Source organism: Pristiophorus japonicus, chromosome 13, assembly GCF_044704955.1.
Source record: "Pristiophorus japonicus isolate sPriJap1 chromosome 13, sPriJap1.hap1, whole genome shotgun sequence".
Taxonomy (NCBI): Eukaryota; Metazoa; Chordata; class Chondrichthyes; family Pristiophoridae; genus Pristiophorus; species Pristiophorus japonicus.
This window is the reverse complement of record NC_091989.1, coordinates 154,207,438-154,225,091: the sequence shown is the minus strand read 5'-3', so window position 1 is coordinate 154,225,091 and position 17,654 is coordinate 154,207,438. Positions and strand designations below refer to the sequence as shown.

At 46.9% G+C, this 17,654-nt stretch overlaps 1 protein-coding gene across 14 annotated transcripts in view; it reads left to right on the top strand.

Annotated features, from left to right (window-relative positions):
• Window positions 1–17,654, top strand: part of LOC139278904 (uncharacterized) — a 36,300-nt gene that overhangs the window by 4,945 nt on the left and 13,701 nt on the right. For 7 of the 14 annotated variants that reach the window (XR_011596375.1, XR_011596373.1, XR_011596372.1 and 4 more), the window contains exon 2: window positions 8,364–8,428. The exons of the other annotated variants lie outside the window; for them this stretch is intronic. Coding sequence is in view for 2 of the 7 variants with exons in the window: in XM_070898163.1 (XP_070754264.1) it covers window positions 8,364–8,428 (65 nt within the window). In the remaining 5 variants the exon portion in view is untranslated. The remainder of the gene's footprint in view (window positions 1–8,363; window positions 8,429–17,654) is intronic. 14 annotated transcript variants of the gene reach the window in all.

The window sequence follows — 17,654 nt, the reverse complement described above, 5'->3', positions numbered from 1 at the left end:
TTTGAGTACAGGGGCAGGGAGGTGTTGCTACAGTTGTACAGGGCCTTGGTGAGGCCACACCTGGAGTATTGTGTACAGTTTTGGTCTCCTAACTTGAGAAAGAACATTCTTGCTATTGAGGGAGTGCAGCGAAGATTCAACAGACTGATTCCCGGGATGGTGGGACTGACCTATCAAGAAAGACTGGATCAACTGGGCTTGTATTCACTGGAGTTCAGAAGAATGAGAGGGGACCTCATAGAAACGTTTAAAATTCTGACGGGTTTAGACAGGTTAGATGCAGGAAGAATGTTCCCAATGTTGGGGAAGTCCAGAACCAGGGGTCACAGTCTAAGGATAAGGGGTAAGCCATTTAGGACTGAGATGAGGAGAAACTTCTTCACCCAGAGAGTGGTGAACCTGTGGAATTCTCTACCACAGAAAGTAGTTGAGGCCAATTCACTAAATATATTCAAAAGGGAGTTAGATGAAGTCCTTACTACTCGGGGGATCAAGGGGTATGGCGAGAAAGCAGGAAGGGGGTACTGAAGTTTCATGTTCAGCCATGAACTCATTGAATGGCAGTGCAAGCTAGAAGGGCTGAATGGCCTACTCCTGCACCTATTTTCTATGTTTCTATGTTTCCACATTCGCCCTCTGACTAAAATGCTAAAACTAAGCATGCTGGAATACTTTGAGCATTTAAACCACTTTAAGATGTTCTAACAGTAGACCAGAGCCCTTTTCTCTGAAACATTTTTCCCTTTCTGCCACAAAACCATCACATAGCTTGCACCTGAATCTAAAACATAAGCCAGATCCCCTCGCTATGAAGACAAACGTAGGTCCCTTGCAGTCGGATTCAGGTGAATTTATAATGGGGAACAAAGAAATGGCAGACCAATTCAAGCAAATACTTTGGTTCTGTCTTCACGAAGGAAGATACAAATAACCTCCCGAAAATTCTAGGGGACCGAGGGGCGAGTGACAAGGAGGAACTGAAGGATATCCTTATTAGACAGGAAATTGTGTTCGGGAAATTGATGGGATTGAAGGCCGATAAATTCCCGGGGCCTGATAGTCTGCATCCCAGAGTACTTTAGGAAGTGGCCCTAGAAATAGTGGATGCATTGGTGATCATTTTCCAACAGTCTATCGACTCTGGATCAGTTCCTATGGACAGGAGGGTAGCTAATGTAACATCACTTTTTAAAAAAGGAGACAGAGAGAAAACGGGTAATTATAGATCGGTTAGCCTGACATCAGTAGCAGAGAAAATGTTGGAATCAATCATTAAGGATGAAATAGCAGCACATTTGGAAAGCAGTGACAGGATCGGTCCAAGTCAGCATGGATTTATGAAAGGGAAATCATGCTTGACGAATCTTCTGGAATTTTTTGAGGATGTAACTAGTAGAGTGGACAAGGGAGAACCAGTGGATGTGGTGTATTTGGACTTTCAAAAGGCTTTTGACAAGGTCCCACACAAGAGATTGGTGTGCAAAATCAAAGCACATGATATTGGGGGTAATGTACTGACGTGGATAGAGAACTGGTTGGCAGATAGGAAGCAGAGAGTCTGGATAAACGAGTCCTTTTCACAATGGCAGGCAGTGACTAGTGGAGTGCCGCAGGGCTCAGTGCTGGGACCCCAGCTCTTTAAAATATACATCAATGATTTAGATGAAGGAATTGAGTGTAATATCTCCAAGTTTGCAGATGACACTAAACTGAATGGCGGTGTGAGCTTTGAGGAGGACGCTAAGAGGATGCAGGATGACTTGGACAGGTTATGTGAGGGCAAATGCATGGCAGATGCCGTATAATGTGGATAAATGTGAGGTTATCCACTTTGGGGGCAGAAACATGAGGGCAGAATATTATCTGAATGGTGGCAGATTAGGAAAACGATAGGTGCAACGAGACCTGGGTGTTATGGTTCATTAGTCATTGAAAGTTGGCATGCAGGTACAGCAGGCGGTGAAGAAGGCAAATGGTATGTTGGTCTTCATAGCTAGGGGATTTGAATATAGGAGCAGAGAGGTCTTACTGCAATTGTACAGGGCCTTGGTGAGGCCTCACCTGGAATATTGTGTTCAGTTTTGGCCTCCTAATCTGAGGAAGGACATTCTTGCTCTTGAGGGAGTGCAGCGAAGGTTCACCAGACTGATTCCAGGGATAGCTGGACTGACATATAAGGAGAGACTGGATCAACTGGGCCTTTATACACTGGAGTTTAGAAGGATGAGAGGGGATCTCATAGAAACGTATAAGATTCTGACAGGACTGGACAGGTTAGATGTGGGAAGAATGTTCCCGATGTTGGGTTAGTCCAGAACCAGGGGACACAGTCTTAGGATAAGGGGTAGGCCATTTAGGACTGAGATGAGGAGAAACTTCTTCATTCAGAGTTGTTAACCTGTGGAATTCCCTGCCGCAGAGAGTTGTTGATGCCAGTTCATTGGATATATTCAAGAGGGAGTTAGATATGGCCCTTATGGCTAAAGGGATCAAGGGGTATGAAGAGAAAGCGAGAAAGGGGTACTGAGGGAATGATCAGCCATGATCTTATTGAATGGTGGTGCAGGCTCGAAGGGCCGAATGACCTACTCCTGCATCTATGTTTCTATGTTTCTAAATGAATCAACAAGTTGGAAGCTGCCCATGTTTCTTTGAATGAATATCTTCTATATTCCCTCTTGAGCCATGCAAAGCCATTAAATTGCCACTGCCACGTCCCACTGGTTAGTCCATTGTCAAGATGATAAATAGCGCATACTAGATCCCCAAATAAATTCCACAACATATCATCTGTATTGGAAATGCACAGAACAGGTACTTCAAGGTTGTCCCTTATAGTGCCATCCAACACTTGATTGATGAAGATATCAAATATAATGGGTGACTGTGGATAATCTCGTCTCCTCCTTACAGAGAGGTATGTTCAGTGAGTCTTGTATGGATCTTGGAGCTGGAATACATTGTTATGATTCAAGCTCACCTCAGATAATGTTTTCATGCCAAGCACAAATGTCAGCTCAGGCAAGCTTTCATTCTCCCTTCAAACTTCGTGTGATCTAGTGCCCAAAGTATTCTGGGGTAATATACAATGGCAAAGGCCCTGTTTCCCTCGATGCAACATTATCAGCTCACACATTCAACTGTTATGTCTTTAAATGCTCTGATAATGACTCCACGAGGCAATATATTGTACTTGAACTGTAGTGACCTTAGTCCATTTAATGTAACTCCAGAGTGAGGATCACACATGGTGGCCTGCCTTTTATACTAGGCCTGGCACACGTGTACAGGTAACCTACAAGTCTCCCACTGCAGTGCCCTCTGATGGCACACCTTAGTGCCCATACTGCTGGTGTGCAAGTTTCCCATTGTAGTGCCCTCTGGTGGTACATCATGTAACAGTACAAGCAGTAAACATGTCTGGATACATGACATCAACAATATACCACGCAAAAAATTAAAAGACCTAAACATGCAAGGGCAATTGTAACTAATGGCAGACACCATTATATGCCCTGACACACCAAAATCTGGGCCAATGAATAAACCTATACATTGTGTCTGGGTTTATATGGAAGATCCCAATAATATCAGTCATAGCAGACACTTGTGTATCAGACAGAATTACCAAGCAGGTTTATTCACAGATAGATTTTACAGTATCAATAACAGAAAATTGTCAATGAATTAAGGCAGCAGCTATGAAATAATTCATGAATGAATTAAACAGAGCTGCTAAGCAGTTTAATTCCATTCTTTGCAGATTTTTCAAAGAACAAATAGCAGACTTTTCTTCGTAGATTAGTAGCAATCCCGGTCAGCGGAGGGGGAGGAGGCCCTAGCTCCTGTTTCAAGCAGGGAATCCAGCTCTGCACCCCCGCCCAGGCCATAGGTTAAAATGGTGGATGAGGCCCCGATTACGCCATTGGAGTCCAATCTGCTTGTTTAAAGAGAATGCTGCTGGTTTAGGGCAGGTGCCCTTGCCGCCTGCAATTTAAAATGACAGTCGGCCAGATCGGGTCGGTAAAGAAGTGGATAAGTCCTCTGAGTTAAAATCGAGCCCACAGACATTAGATGATGTCAGCACCTCCAGCATCTATATGAATCTCAGCAATTTAAAATCTTTATCTGAGAAATTCTCCAGATGAATAGTGGTGATGAGGAAACAACTGTCAGCATTTTAATTCCATTTAAAGGAGCAACACTGGGGCACGAGCTTTGGTTTTCCCTTTAAAAATGCAATTACTTCTGCTCCTGCAGTTCTGTTTTACTACCAGCAGATGATGTGGTAAAATCATTTATTTTACACTGTACAAGTGCATCTCTTGCTGACAGAAAGTAGCATTACAGAACAAGCAAGCATTGCCGGCCCTACTTTCTGAATCTTACTGCTGATTGCCTTCTAATTGCAAGATGCCACTGTTGAGGTTTGGGCTTCTCCTCCAACACTTTCGTTTTGTGCTCGCTGCAAAAATAAGCAGTTTCCTTCAGCACACTGAACACCCCATGAACTAATACTTGCTGTGAGTGAAAAAGCCTGCCCAAGATGATCAGCTAGGGAATGGAAGACCAGCAGGAAGAGCAGTGCAAGGAAGGTAGTGCAGGGGTCCCCTGCGGTCATCCCCCTGCAAAACTGATACACCGTTTTGAGTACTGTTGAGGGGGATGACTCATCAGGGGAGGGCAGCAGCAGCCAAGTTCATGGCACCGTGGCTGGCTCTGCTGCACAGGAGGGCAGGAAAAAGAGTGGAAGAGCGATAGTGATAGGGGATTCGATTGTAAGGGGAATTGATAGGCGTTTCTGCGGCCGCAACCGAGACTCCAGGATGGTATGTTGCCTCCCTGGTGCAAGGGTCAAGGATGTCTCGGAGTGGGTGCAGGACATTCTGAAAATGGAGGGTGAACAGCCAGTTGTCGTGGTGCACATTGGTACCAACGATATAGGTAAAAAAAAGGGATGAGGTCCTACGAGACGAATTCAAGGAGCTAGGAGCAAAATTAAAATGTAGGACCTCAAAAGTAGTAATCTCAGGATTACTACCAGTGCCACATGCTAGTCAGAGTAGGAATCACAGGATAGTTCAGATGAATACGTAGCTTGAGCAGTGGTGCAGCAGGGAGGAATTCAAATTCCTGGGGCATTAGAACCGGTTCTGGGGGAGGTGGGACCAGTACAAATAGGACGGTCTGCACCTGGGCAGGACCGGAACCAATGTCCGAGGGGGAGTGTTTGCTAGTGCTGTTGGGGAGGAGTTAAACTAATATGGCAGGGGGATGGGAGCCGATGCAGGGAGACAGAGGGAAACAAAAAGGAGACAAAAGCAAAAGACAGAAAGGAGATGAATAAAAGTGGAGGGCAGAGAAACCCAAGGCAAAAAACAAAAAGGGCCACTGAATATAAAGGAGCTGCAGGAGGGGTCAAAACTAAAAATCATGGTTTAAAAACTAGTATTAAAACACTCTACCTAAATGCACGCGGCATTCGAAATAAAGTAAATGAGTTGACGGCACAAATCATTACAAATGGGTATGATTTGGTGGCCATTACAGAAACGTGGTTGCAGTGTGGCTGGAAATTAAACATACAGGGGTATCTGACGATTCGGAAAGATAGACAAGAAGGGAAAGGAGGTGGGGTAGCTCTGTTAATAAAGGATGATATCAGGGCAGTTGTGAGAGACGATATTGGCTCCAATGAACAAAATGTTGAATCATTGTGGGTGGAGATTAGAGATAGTAAGGGGGAAAAAGTCACTGGTGGGTGTAGTTTATAGGCCCCCAAATAATAACTTCACGGTGGGGCAGGCAATAATCAAGGGAATAATGGAGGCATGTGAAAAAGGAACGGCAGTAATCATGGGGGATTTTAACCTACATATCGATTGGTCAAATCAAATCGCACAGGATAGCCTTGAGGAGGAATTCATAGAATGCATACGGGATTGTTTCTTAGAACAGTATGTTACAGAACCTACAAGGGAACAAGCGATCTTAGATCTGGTCCTGTGTAATGAGACAGGAATAATAAACGATCTCCTAGTAAAAGATCCTCTCGGAATGAGTGATCACAGTATGGTTGAATTTGTAATACAGATTGAGGGTGAGGAAGTAGTGTCTCAAATGAGCGTACTATGCTTAAACAAAGAGGACTACAGTGGGATGAGGGCAGAGTTGGCTAAAGTAGACTGGAAACACAGACTAAACGGTGGCACAACTGAGGAACAGTGGAGGACTTTTAAGGAGCTCTTTCATAGTGCTCAACAAAAATATATTCCAGTGAAAAAGAACGGCGGTAAGAGAAGGGATAACCAGCCGTGGATAACCAAGGAAATAAAGGAGAGTATCAAATTAAAAACCAATGCGTATAAGATGGCCAAGGTTAGTGGGAAACGAGAAGATTGGGAAAATTTTAAACGACAGCAAAGAATGACTAAGAAAGCAATAAAGAAAGGAAAGATAGATTACGAAGGTAAACTTGCGCAAAACATAAAAACGGATAGTAAAAGCTTTTACAGATATATAAAATGGAAAAGAGTGACTAAAGTAAATGTTGGTCCCTTAGAAGATGAGAAGGGGGATTTAATAATGGGAAATGTGGAAATGGCTGAGATCTTAAACAATTATTTTGCTTCGGTCTTCACAGTGGAAGACACAAAAACCATGCCAAAAATTGCTGGTCACAGGAATGTGGGAAGGGAGGACCTTGAGACAATCACTATCACTAGGGGGGTAGTGCTGGACAGGCTAATGGGACTCAAGGTAGACAAGTCCCCTGGTCCTGATGAAATGCATCCCAGGGTATTAAAAGAGATGGCGGAAGTTATAGCAGATGCATTCGTTATAATCTACCAAAATTCTCTGGACTCTGGGGAGGTACCAGCGGATTGGAAAGCAGCTAATGTAACGCCTCTGTTTAAAAAAGGCGGCAGACAAAAGGCAGGTAACTATAGGCCGGTTAGTTTAACATCTGTACTGGGGAAAATACTTGAAACTATCATTAAGGGACATCTAGATAGGAATAGTGCAATCAAGCATACGCAGCATGGATTCATGAAGGGGAAATCATGTTTAACTAATTTACTGGAATTCTTTGAGGATATAACGAGCATGGTGGATAGAGGTGTACCGATGGATGTGGTGTATTTAGATTTTCAAAAGGCATTCGATAAGGTGCCACACAAAAGGGTACTGCAGAAGATAGAGGTATGTGGAGTCAGACGAAATGTATTAGCATGGATAGAGAATTGGCTGGCTAACAGAAAGCAGAGAGTTGGGATAAATGGGTCCTTTTCGGGTTGGAAATTGGTGGTTAGTGGTGTGCCACAGAGATCGGTGCTAGGACCACAACTGTTTACAATATACATAGATGACCTGGAAGAGGGGACAGAGTGTAGTGTAACAAAATTTGAAGATGACACAAAGATTAGTGGGAAAGCGGGTTGTGTAGAGGACACAGAGAGGCTGCAAAGAGATTTAAATAGGTTAAGCGAATGGGCTAAGGTTTGGCAGATGGAATACAATGTCGGAAAGTGTGAGGTCATCCACCTTGGGGAAAAAAACCAGTAAAAGGGAATATTATTTGATTGGGGAGAAATTACAACATGCTGCGGTGCAGAGGGACCTAGGGGTCCTTGTGCATGAATCCCAAAAAGTTAGTTTGCAGGTGCAGCAGGTAATCAGGAAGGCGAATGGAATGTTGGCCTTCATTGCGAGAGGGATAGAATACAAAAGCAGGGAGGTTCTTCTGCAACTATATAGGGTATTGGTGAGGCCGCACCTGGAGTACTACGTGCAGTTTTGGTCACCTTACTTAAGGAAGGATATACTAGCTTTGGAGGGGGTACAGAGACGATTCACTAGGCTGATTCCGGAGATGAGGGGGTTACCTTATGATGATAGATTGAGTAGACTGGGTTTTTACGCATTGGAGTTCAGAAGGATGAGGGGTGATCTTATAGAAACATTTAAAATAATGAAAGGGATAGACAAGATAGAGGCAGAGAGGTTGTTTCCACTGGTCGGGGAGACTAGAACTAGGGGGCACAGCCTCAAAATACGGAGGAGCCAATTTAAAACCGAGTTGAGAAGGAATTTCTTCTCCCAGAGGGTTGTGAATCTGTGGAATTCTCTGCCCAGGGAAGCAGTTGAGGCTAGCTCATTGAATGTATTCAAGTCACAGATAGATAGATTTTTAACCAATAAGGGAATTAAGGGTTACGGGGAGCGGGACCGTAAGTGGAGCTGAGTCCACGGCCAGATCAGCCATGATCTTGTTGAATGGCGGAGCAGGCTCAAGGGGCTAGATGGCCTACTCCTGTTCCTAATTCTTATGTTCTTATGTTCTTATGTAATTATTCATTCAGGTCGTGACCACTGGACATCACCTAGGTGCCCATCACAGGCTTCTGTGCCCTTCAAAAGGCAGAAGGTACCATGCTGTAGTTAGTAGACAAGTTCGTACAGGCTAAAATTAACAGAGAGATATGTGCAAATCTAATACACAGTCGCAGTGTGAAACAACCAAGGTACAGGGACTACCTAAAAGCAAAGTACATTCACATAAGTTTCGAACAAAAGCCCTGTGCTGAAAAATGGTTATTGTACTGCTGGGTTAGATATCGAAGTGTTCTCCTTGATCTCAGATTAAGTGCCAGATTGGCTCACCGTGAGAGTATGCATGGTCAGGGAGAGATTCCCGAGTTCAACTAATCTGGGTGGCCGGCTGTGCTATTATGGGTACATATCGGTCGCCTGGCAGAGCAAGAGAGCAGGTGAAGCAGCAATACCCAGCCTCACTATGCAAGGTCGAAGCCCCAGCCAAATTGAATAATTTCGAAGGGCTTAGTGGCCCCATTGTAAGGAGCGGTAAGCAGGCCAGAAGTGCTTTCTCCCAGCCCACCAAGCTTACCTACTTCCCCGCCCGCCAACAGACCACCCCCTAATCCAAAGACCCCCCTCCGCTATCGAACCTCCCAGGATTCCCCCAGGAATCAGCAACCCCGCCCCCCCCCCCCCGCTCCTATTAACCCAGCTGTAGACTCAGTACCTGCTCCTGGCCTGCGGCCTCCTCCCGAGCAATCCCCGCCCAACAGAGAACCAAGCCTCTCAATCTTGAAAAACGACACACGCTGTAGAGTTCGAGTGTTGTGAACAAAACTCCTACCCCACCCACCCCCCCTCCCCCCTCGCTCACAAAACCCTCCCCAGTCAAGATTGGGGCCATGATTTCATTAGAAAATAATGGCCCAGATTTTCATGTCAAAATAACTGTGAGCATAATGGTACTTGCCATTATTTATGTGAAAATGGTGCAGCAATTTCAAGCGAGGTGCAGATGCGCGGTTAAACTCGGATATCCAAAAGTTGCTCTCCAGTTAGCTTCGCAAAAGTGGCATCTCTCTGTCTGCCTCACCATTAAAATGCATTGAATTGCGTGAAGTTGTTGTCGTTGCATCGTAAATATGAAGTAAATTCAACACAAAAAGTTATGTCTTTGTCCATTCCAGCCTAACTACCCTTTTAATGGCATGATAAGTGTTCATTTCTGCCAAACAAACTCTCTGGCACTAAAAATGAATTGTTACAAGGGTGGAGTCTCATTACTTCAGGTTTTAATTGTTGTTGGAGATTTTAAAATGTAAAATTTCAAATGTTACATTTTTTGTTTTACTTTTCCTTTCTGTCTTTTCTTTCTCTTTAAATCCAATATTTCTTTCCCTCTTTTTATTTCTCTTTCTGTACCTGATTTGACAATGAATTCATCCACTCTAATTTACACTTCCTTCTCAGTCCTGCCGCTATTATTTCTCAATCCTTCAATCGGATTGGTTAAGGAGATACACAGTTGGTTGGCGTGCTCACTCAGATCCCAGGAGACTAGTCTCTCTCGCTGCGTCTTTATCAGCTCGCACTTTCAGCAAAAAATATGTAAAAACCAAATGTGCAAGGACATGACTAACTAACTGCAAACCTATGTCCTCTGGAGTTCTTGCCCACATGGCCTCCGACTACATAGTCCCCCAAACCCACACAGCCCACTTCTACCTTTGTCCCAAGATCCACAAACAGGACTGCCCATCGTTTCAGCCTGTTCTTGCCCCAAGGAACTTATTTCTTCCTATCTCGACTTTATTTTGTCTCCCTTCGTCCAGTCTTTTCCAACCTGCATCCGCGACTCTTCCAACGCCCTCCACCACTTTAACACGACCAGTCCCTCTATATCTCTTCCCATCACCCCCCGCCTCTCCCTCCCGCCCACCCCCCCCCCCCCCCACGACAGAGGCCCAACTAGTTCCCATCCAGCATCCTCCTTCTTGTTCTTATATTGAACAACTTCGCCTCTTCCTGCGCTCACCCTGAAATTGAAAATGTCATCAACTTTGCTTCAAATTTCCAACCCTCCCTCGCCGTCACATGGCCCATCTCCGACTCTTCCCTTCCTTGACTTCTCTATCTCCATTTCTGGGTTTAGGCTGTCAACCAATGTCTACTATAAGCCCACTGACTCCCGCAGCTACCTTGATAACACTTCCTCTCACCCCGCTTTCTGTCAGGATGCTACTTCATATTCCCAGATTCTCCATGTCTGTAGCTTCTGTTCTGATGATGCCACCAGTGCTTCCGCTTTGCCTTCCTTCTTCCTCAATTGAGGATTCTCTTCCACGTTGGTTGACAGGCCGCTCGACCATGTCCGTCCCATTTTCCACACTTCTCTCACCCCTTCCCCTCCACGATAGGGTTCCCCTTGTTCTCACCTTCCACATTCAATGGAACATCCTCTGCCATTGCTGCCACCTCCAACATGATGCCACCACCAAACATATCTTCCCCTCCCCTTTCATCATCACAATGTTCTGGTCGACTCTTCAATCACCCCCAACACCCCCTCCCCTTCCCATGGCACCTTTCCATTCAAGACATTATCATAGGCAGTCCCTCAAATTTGAGGAAGTCTTGCTTCCACTCTAAAAGTGAGTTCTCAGGTGACTGTACAGTCCAATACAGGAATTATAGTCTCTGTCACGGTGGGACAGACAGTGGTTGAAGGAAGGGGTGGGTGGGGAGTCTGGTTTACCGCACGGTCCTTCCGCTGCCTGTACTTGATTTTTGCATGCTCTCGGCGACGAAACTCAAGGTGCTCAGTGCCCTCCCGGATGCTCTTCCTCCACCTTGGGCGGTCTTGGGCCAGGGACTCCCAGGTGTCGGTGGGGATGTTGCACTATCAAGGAGGCTTTGAGGGTGTCCTTGAAGCATTTTCTCTACCCACCTGGGGCTCGCTTGATGTGTAGGAGTTCCGAGTAGAGTGCTTGCTTGGGGAGTCTCGTGTTGAGCATGCGGACGATGTGGCCCGCTCAACGGAGCTGGTCGAGTGTGGTCAGTGCTTCGATGCTGGGGATGTTGACTTGAGTGAGAACACTGACGTTGGTGCCTCTATCCTCCCAATGGATTTGCAGGATCTTGCAGAGGCAGCGTTGGTGGTATTTCTCCAGCGCTTTGAGGTGTCTTGTGTATATGGTCCACGTCTCTGAGCCATATAGGAGGGTGGGTATCACGACTGCCCTGTAGACCATAAGCTTGGTGCCAGATTTGAGGTCCTGGTCCTCAAACACTTTCTTCCTCAGGCGACCGAAGGCTGCACTGGCGCACTGGAGTTGGACCTCGTCATCGATGTCTGCCATTGCTGATGTTAGTCTCCCGAGGTATGGAATTGGTCCACATTGTCCAAGGTCACGACGTGGATTTTGATGACTGGGGGGCAGTGCTGTGTGGCGGAGTCAGGTCGGTGGAGGACATTTGTCTTACGGATGTTTAGTGTAAGGCCCATGCTTTTATATGCCTCGGTGAAGATGTTGACAATGGTTTGGAGTTCGGCCTCTGAATGTGCGCAGACGCACATTCAGAGGCCGAACCGTAGTTTGATGACAGAAGATGGGACAACCTTGGATCTAGCCGGGAGGCAAGAAAGGTTGAACAGGTTGCCATTGGTTCTATAGTTTAGTTCCACTCTAGCGGGGAGCTTGTTGAAAGTGAGAAGAAGCAATGCAGCAAGGAAGATTGAGAAGAGCATTGGCGCGATGATGCAGCCCTGCTTGACCCCAGTCCAGACATGGATTGGGTCTGTGGTGGATCCGTTGGTTGTGGAGCCGGCGGAGATGGTGACAAACGTTTGGGGGCAGCTGAAACGGAGGAGCATATTTCATAATCCCTCACGGTTGATAGTGTCAAAGACCTTGGTGAGGTCAAAGAAGGCCATGTACAAGGGTTGGTGCTCCTCCCTGCATTTCTCTTGTAGTTGTCGCGCGGTGAAGATCATGTCCGTTGTACCCCTTAGTGGACAGAATCCGCATTGTGACTCTGGGAAGAGCTCTTCAGCCACAGGGAGAACACTGTTGAGGAGGATTCTTGCGATGACTTTCCCAGTGGCCGACAGCAGGGAGATTACTCTGTAGTTGCAGCAGTCGGACTTGTTCCCTTTTTTGAAGATGGACACGATTACGACATCTCTGAGATCTCCCGGCATGCTCTCCTACATCCAAATAAGAGAGTGAGGTCATGCATTCATGCCAATAGTGCTTCTCCGCCATACTTTAGTGCCTCAGCAGGGATTCCGTCCACTCCCGTTGCCTTGTTCTTGAGCTGAAGAATGGCCTTTTCTACCTCATGCAGGGCTGGAGTTTTGTTGAGATGGTGGTGGGTAGAATGCTGCGGGATGGAGTCGAGGACACTCGTGTCAAAGGCAAAGTCTCGGTTAAGGAGATCATTGAAGTGCTCTTTCCAGCTGGCCCTGACTGCCTCGGTGTCCTTAACAAATGCCTCCCTGTTCTTGGCCAGCAGTGGGATGGGGCCTTGGGTGCTTGGGCCATAGGTGGACTTTACTGCGATGAAGAATCCTCGCACATCATGGCTGTTGGCCAGCTCCTGGTTGAGTGACCGAGCATCTCTTCGCAGGCGCTGGTTATGGTGGCCTTGAGGGCAGACCAGGTGCTGTGAGCACTCTGCGTCTCGGGGTCATCGAGGGTCGCCTGGTTGACACTGAGGCGCTGGCTGTATAGGTTTTCTTAACTGGGTCTTTGAGTACCTCAGCATTAGTTTTTCTGCGGCATTGTTTCTGTTGCCATCGCTGTTTTGAGGCTACACTGATGTTGATGACGGAGAGGATTAGGCGGTGGTCCGTCCTGCAGCTATCGGCTCCTGTCATGGCGCAGGTGATGCGCACGTCCTTCCGGTCCCTCGCTCGGATGATGACGTAGTCGAGCAGGTGCCAGTGCTTGGAGCGAGGGTGTTGCCACGATGCCTTGTCCTTCTGACGGAACAGGATGTTGGTGATGACAAGGTCGTGTTCTCCAGGCATTTTGTCAGGAGCAGGCTACCACTGGAGTTGGTTTTCCCTACCCACTCTCTGCTGATCACGCCTCCCCAGAGGTCATAGAATCATAGCAATTTATAGCACGAAAGTAGGCTATTTTGGCCCATCATGTCCGCGCCAGCTAACAAAGAGCTATCAAGCCTAATCCCACTTTTCTGTTCTTGACCGGTTGCCTTGTAGGTTACGGCACTTCAAGTACTTTTTAAATATGGTGAGGGTTTCTGCCACTTTCACTTCAAGACCATCCTATATGCTTCACAGCCAATGAAGTTCTTTTTTGAAGTTTGGTCACTATTCTAGAAGGGAAATATGGCAGCCAATTTTGGCACATCAAGATCCCACAAACAGCATATCCAGGACCTAATCATTCAGCTCACCCCTGAGCAGAAACCCTGTTCAATTTTTTCGCTCCTTAGACTGAGACAATAAGACCAATTGTAGCACCTCCTCACCCAGCACAAGAAAGAAACTGCTCCAAGGTTCACCTCTGGTTCAATATCACATCATGCGCCCTTTTTACTTATTGAGTTGCTGCAGCATCTATTTATGGAGCACAAAGACAATAAGAAGAGAAATGATCATATTGAGTGGAGCATTGCTGTGGCGAAACTCTTAGAAGTTGGGTTTTAAATCAGAGAAACCTTACTGACCAAATCTGGGAACCTCTGTCAGAAAGAATATTGGATAATTTAGAGACAAGAACAGCATCACCCCTCCCCATTTTAACTCCTCTATACTGGCCTAGTTTTTCCATGCATAACTTTTCTTGGCTTAATCATTTTATTGAGCTCAATTTCCTCTCTAATCCACCCACATAATCCACCCATCTAGAAAACAAGCTTTTGCTCCAGTGTGGCCTATTTTAGTGGCTTAATAAGAACATAAGAAATAGGAGCAGGAGTAGGCCGTATGGCCCTTTGAGCCTGCTCCGCCATTTAATACGATCATGGCTGATCTGATCACGGACTCAGGTCCACTTCCCGGCCCGCTCCCATTCTTCCCTTATTGGTTAAGAAACTGTCTATCTTTGTCTTAAATTTATTCAATGACCCAGCTTCCACAGCTCTCTAAGGCAGCGAATTCCACAGATTTACAACCCTCTGAGAGAAGAAATTCCTCCTCATCTCAGTTTTAAATGGGCGGGCCCTTATTCTAAGATTATGCCCCCTAGTTCTAGTCTCCCCCATCAGTCGAAACATCCTCTCTGCATCCATCTTGACAAGTGCCCTCATAATCTTATACGTTTCAATAAGATTGCCTCTCATTCTTCTGAACTCCAATGAGTAGAGGCCCAACCTACTCAACCTTTCCTCATAAGTCAACCCCCTCATCTCTGGAATCAACCTAGTGAACCTTCTCTGAACTGCCTCCAAAGCATGTATATCCTTTCTTAAATATGGAACTCAAAATTGCACACAGTATTCCAAGTGTGGCCTCACCAATACCCTGTATAACTGTAGCAAGACTTCCCTGCTTTTATACTCCATCCCCTTTGCAATAAAGGCCAAGATTCCATTGGTCTTCCTGATTACTTGCTGTATCTGCATACTAACCTTTTATGTTTCATGCACAAGTACCCCCAGGTCCCGCTGTACTGCAGCACTTTGCAATCTTTCTCCATTTAAATAATAACTTGCTCTTTGATTTTTTTTTCTGCCAAAGTGGATAACCTCACACCTTACAACATTATATTCCTGTGTCCTTACCAACTCTGGCATTGAAATCACCAAGGAGGATCAGTTTGTCACCCGTAGGGACTAGGGACAGGGATTGTTCACGACTGGAGTAGAATTCCTCTTTGGTCTCATCTGTTGCGTCGTGTGTTGGGGCATACGCACTGATGACTGTGGCGCACTGGTTCTGGGATAGGGTGAACTGGAGAATCATGAGTTGTTCGCTTATCCTGCAGGAGGAATCTCTGAGGTGGCCGACCAGCTCATTCTTGATGGCGAAGCCAATTCCATGGAGGCGGTGTTCTTCTGGTTTGCCTTTCCTGAAGAAGGTTTAACCACCAACTTGTTTCTTCAGCTGGCCTTCCCCTGCCCGTCGGGTTTCACTTAGGGTGGCAATGTCGACGTCAAAGCGCCTGAGTTCCCGAGCAACGATGGCGGTGCGATGTTCCGGTCTGTCGCTGTTGGGGTTGTCCATGAGGGTCCTGACGTTCCAGGTTGCGAACTTCATTTTGAAGTGTGGAAGATGCCTGTGCGTGAGTTCTTTTAACGTGGGGTGGCCGTTGCACACTGGCTGCCACACTGGCTTGACGGAACAAGGTTTTGGCCCAGTGGCAAGGGGGATCCAAGATGACTGGAGACCAGGCTCTACTGTATGAGACTAGTTGCCTATGGTAGGTTGTGAGCCGTAAGCTCAGCATTGAGCAGCGCCCTTCGGTGTGATGGTGAGAGATCCGAGGCGTGGAAAGTGGGGGAAAGAGATTTGAGGTAATGCTTCCCTCTCCCAGGTATTAGCTCCTGACTGAGGACAGGCATTGGGATGGCCAGAGGTCCACTTCGTGATAGGAGGAGAGGTCAGAGAGGTTAGAATGGTTGCCGCCATTGTGCGCACCACATGCTCGCCAGGGGCTCCGCAGGTGAGTGGGGCCAGCGGCCGGAGGGAGACCAGGACGTCGCCGGAGGGAGGAAGGCCCGAATGTCACCGGAGGGATGGAGGCCCGAACGTGAGGGCGGAGAGAGAACGTCGGTCCCAAACCTGTGCTGGGAGATGGTCGGAGGGTCACCGGACGCCATCGGGGATCAGGTGAAGCAGCTGAGTTGGCCACGTCCAGTGGGGAGCGAAAGGCTTGGTAGCAGGAAGATTGATCTGGAAGGTAAGTCCGGCGCTCAGTAATGAAGGTGAGCAGGCAAGGTTGGGGGATGGGCAGTGGACCCAGGTAGCTGCCCTTGCAACATGGGTTTTAGGGGTAAGGGAGATACTTTAGGGATAGGAATTGCACCACTATTAGGGCCAGGGGGATCTTAAACAGTGGAGGGGGCAAGATTGGGGGAGAGAAGAGTGAAGGATGGCAGCAGATGGCCAGGGAAAATTTGTTCAGGGAGAACTCCCGAGGGAGCTGCCATGCCATCCCATCCGTCATATTGGATTGTCACCTTCCCATTCAAGTGAAGGAGATGCAACACCTGTCCTTTCATCTGCTCCATTCTCACCATCCAGGGCCCCAAACACTCCTTCCAGGTGAAGCAGCAACTTAGTTCTTTGAATTTAATATGCTGTATTCGCTGCTCACAATGCCGTCTCCGCTCCGCGACGAAACGCAGACCGCTTTGCTGAACACCTTCTTTCAGTCCGCAAGCGTGATCCCGAGCTTCCGGCTGCTTGCTATTTTAATTCTCTGTCCCCGCCCACAGATCTCTGTCCTCAGCCTGCTACACTCAGTATTGCCAACACTCGCAATGGAATTGTGAGAAATGCAATTTCAGAGTGAAATAAAGCTTCACTTGTGATCTCATAATGGAACACCTAAATCTCGTGATTTTTTTGTTGGAAAAAATTTGCTTATCTGCACATGCAGAAAAATATGCGATTTGCCATTCAGCGGGGAACAGCTTCTTCTCAGTTTGTTATAAGTGGCAGCAGCCTTTAAGTGAGTGAGTGACTAGGGCGGGCAGGGGTCAACTGTTTATGGCAGCAAAACTGAGGTGCAGCAGCGGGAGCGAGCGCCATTTTTTAATTAGCGCAAGTGGCTCGGGCCCAAACTTGAGCCTGGGCCTGGGGTACCAGTCCTATCGAGCCACTTACGTAGGAGGGAGGAATCATGGAAGAATCATGGAAATTTACAGCACGAAAGGAGGCTATTTCGGGCCATCGTGTCTGCACTGGCTGACAAAGAGCTATCCAGCCTAATCCCACTTTCTAGCTCTTGGTCCGTAGCTCTGCAGGTTACAGCACTTCAAGTGCACATCCATGTACTTTTAAAATGTGGTGAGGGTTTCTGCCTCTACCACCCTTTCAGGCAGTGGGTTCCAGACCCTCACCACCCTCTGGGTGAAGAAATTTCCCCTCAAATTCCTTCTAAACCTCCCCCCAATTACTTTAAATCTATGCCTTCTGGTTGTTGACCCCTCTGCTAAAGGAAACAGGTCCTTCCTATCCACTATATCTAGGCCCCTCATAATTTTATACACCTCAATAAGGTCTCCCCTCAGCCTCCTCTGTTCCAAAGAAAACAAACCCAGCCTATATAATCTTTCCTCATAGCTAAAATTCTCCAGTCCAGGCAACATCCTTGTCAATCTCCTCTGTACCCTCTCTAGTGCAATCACATCTTTCCTGT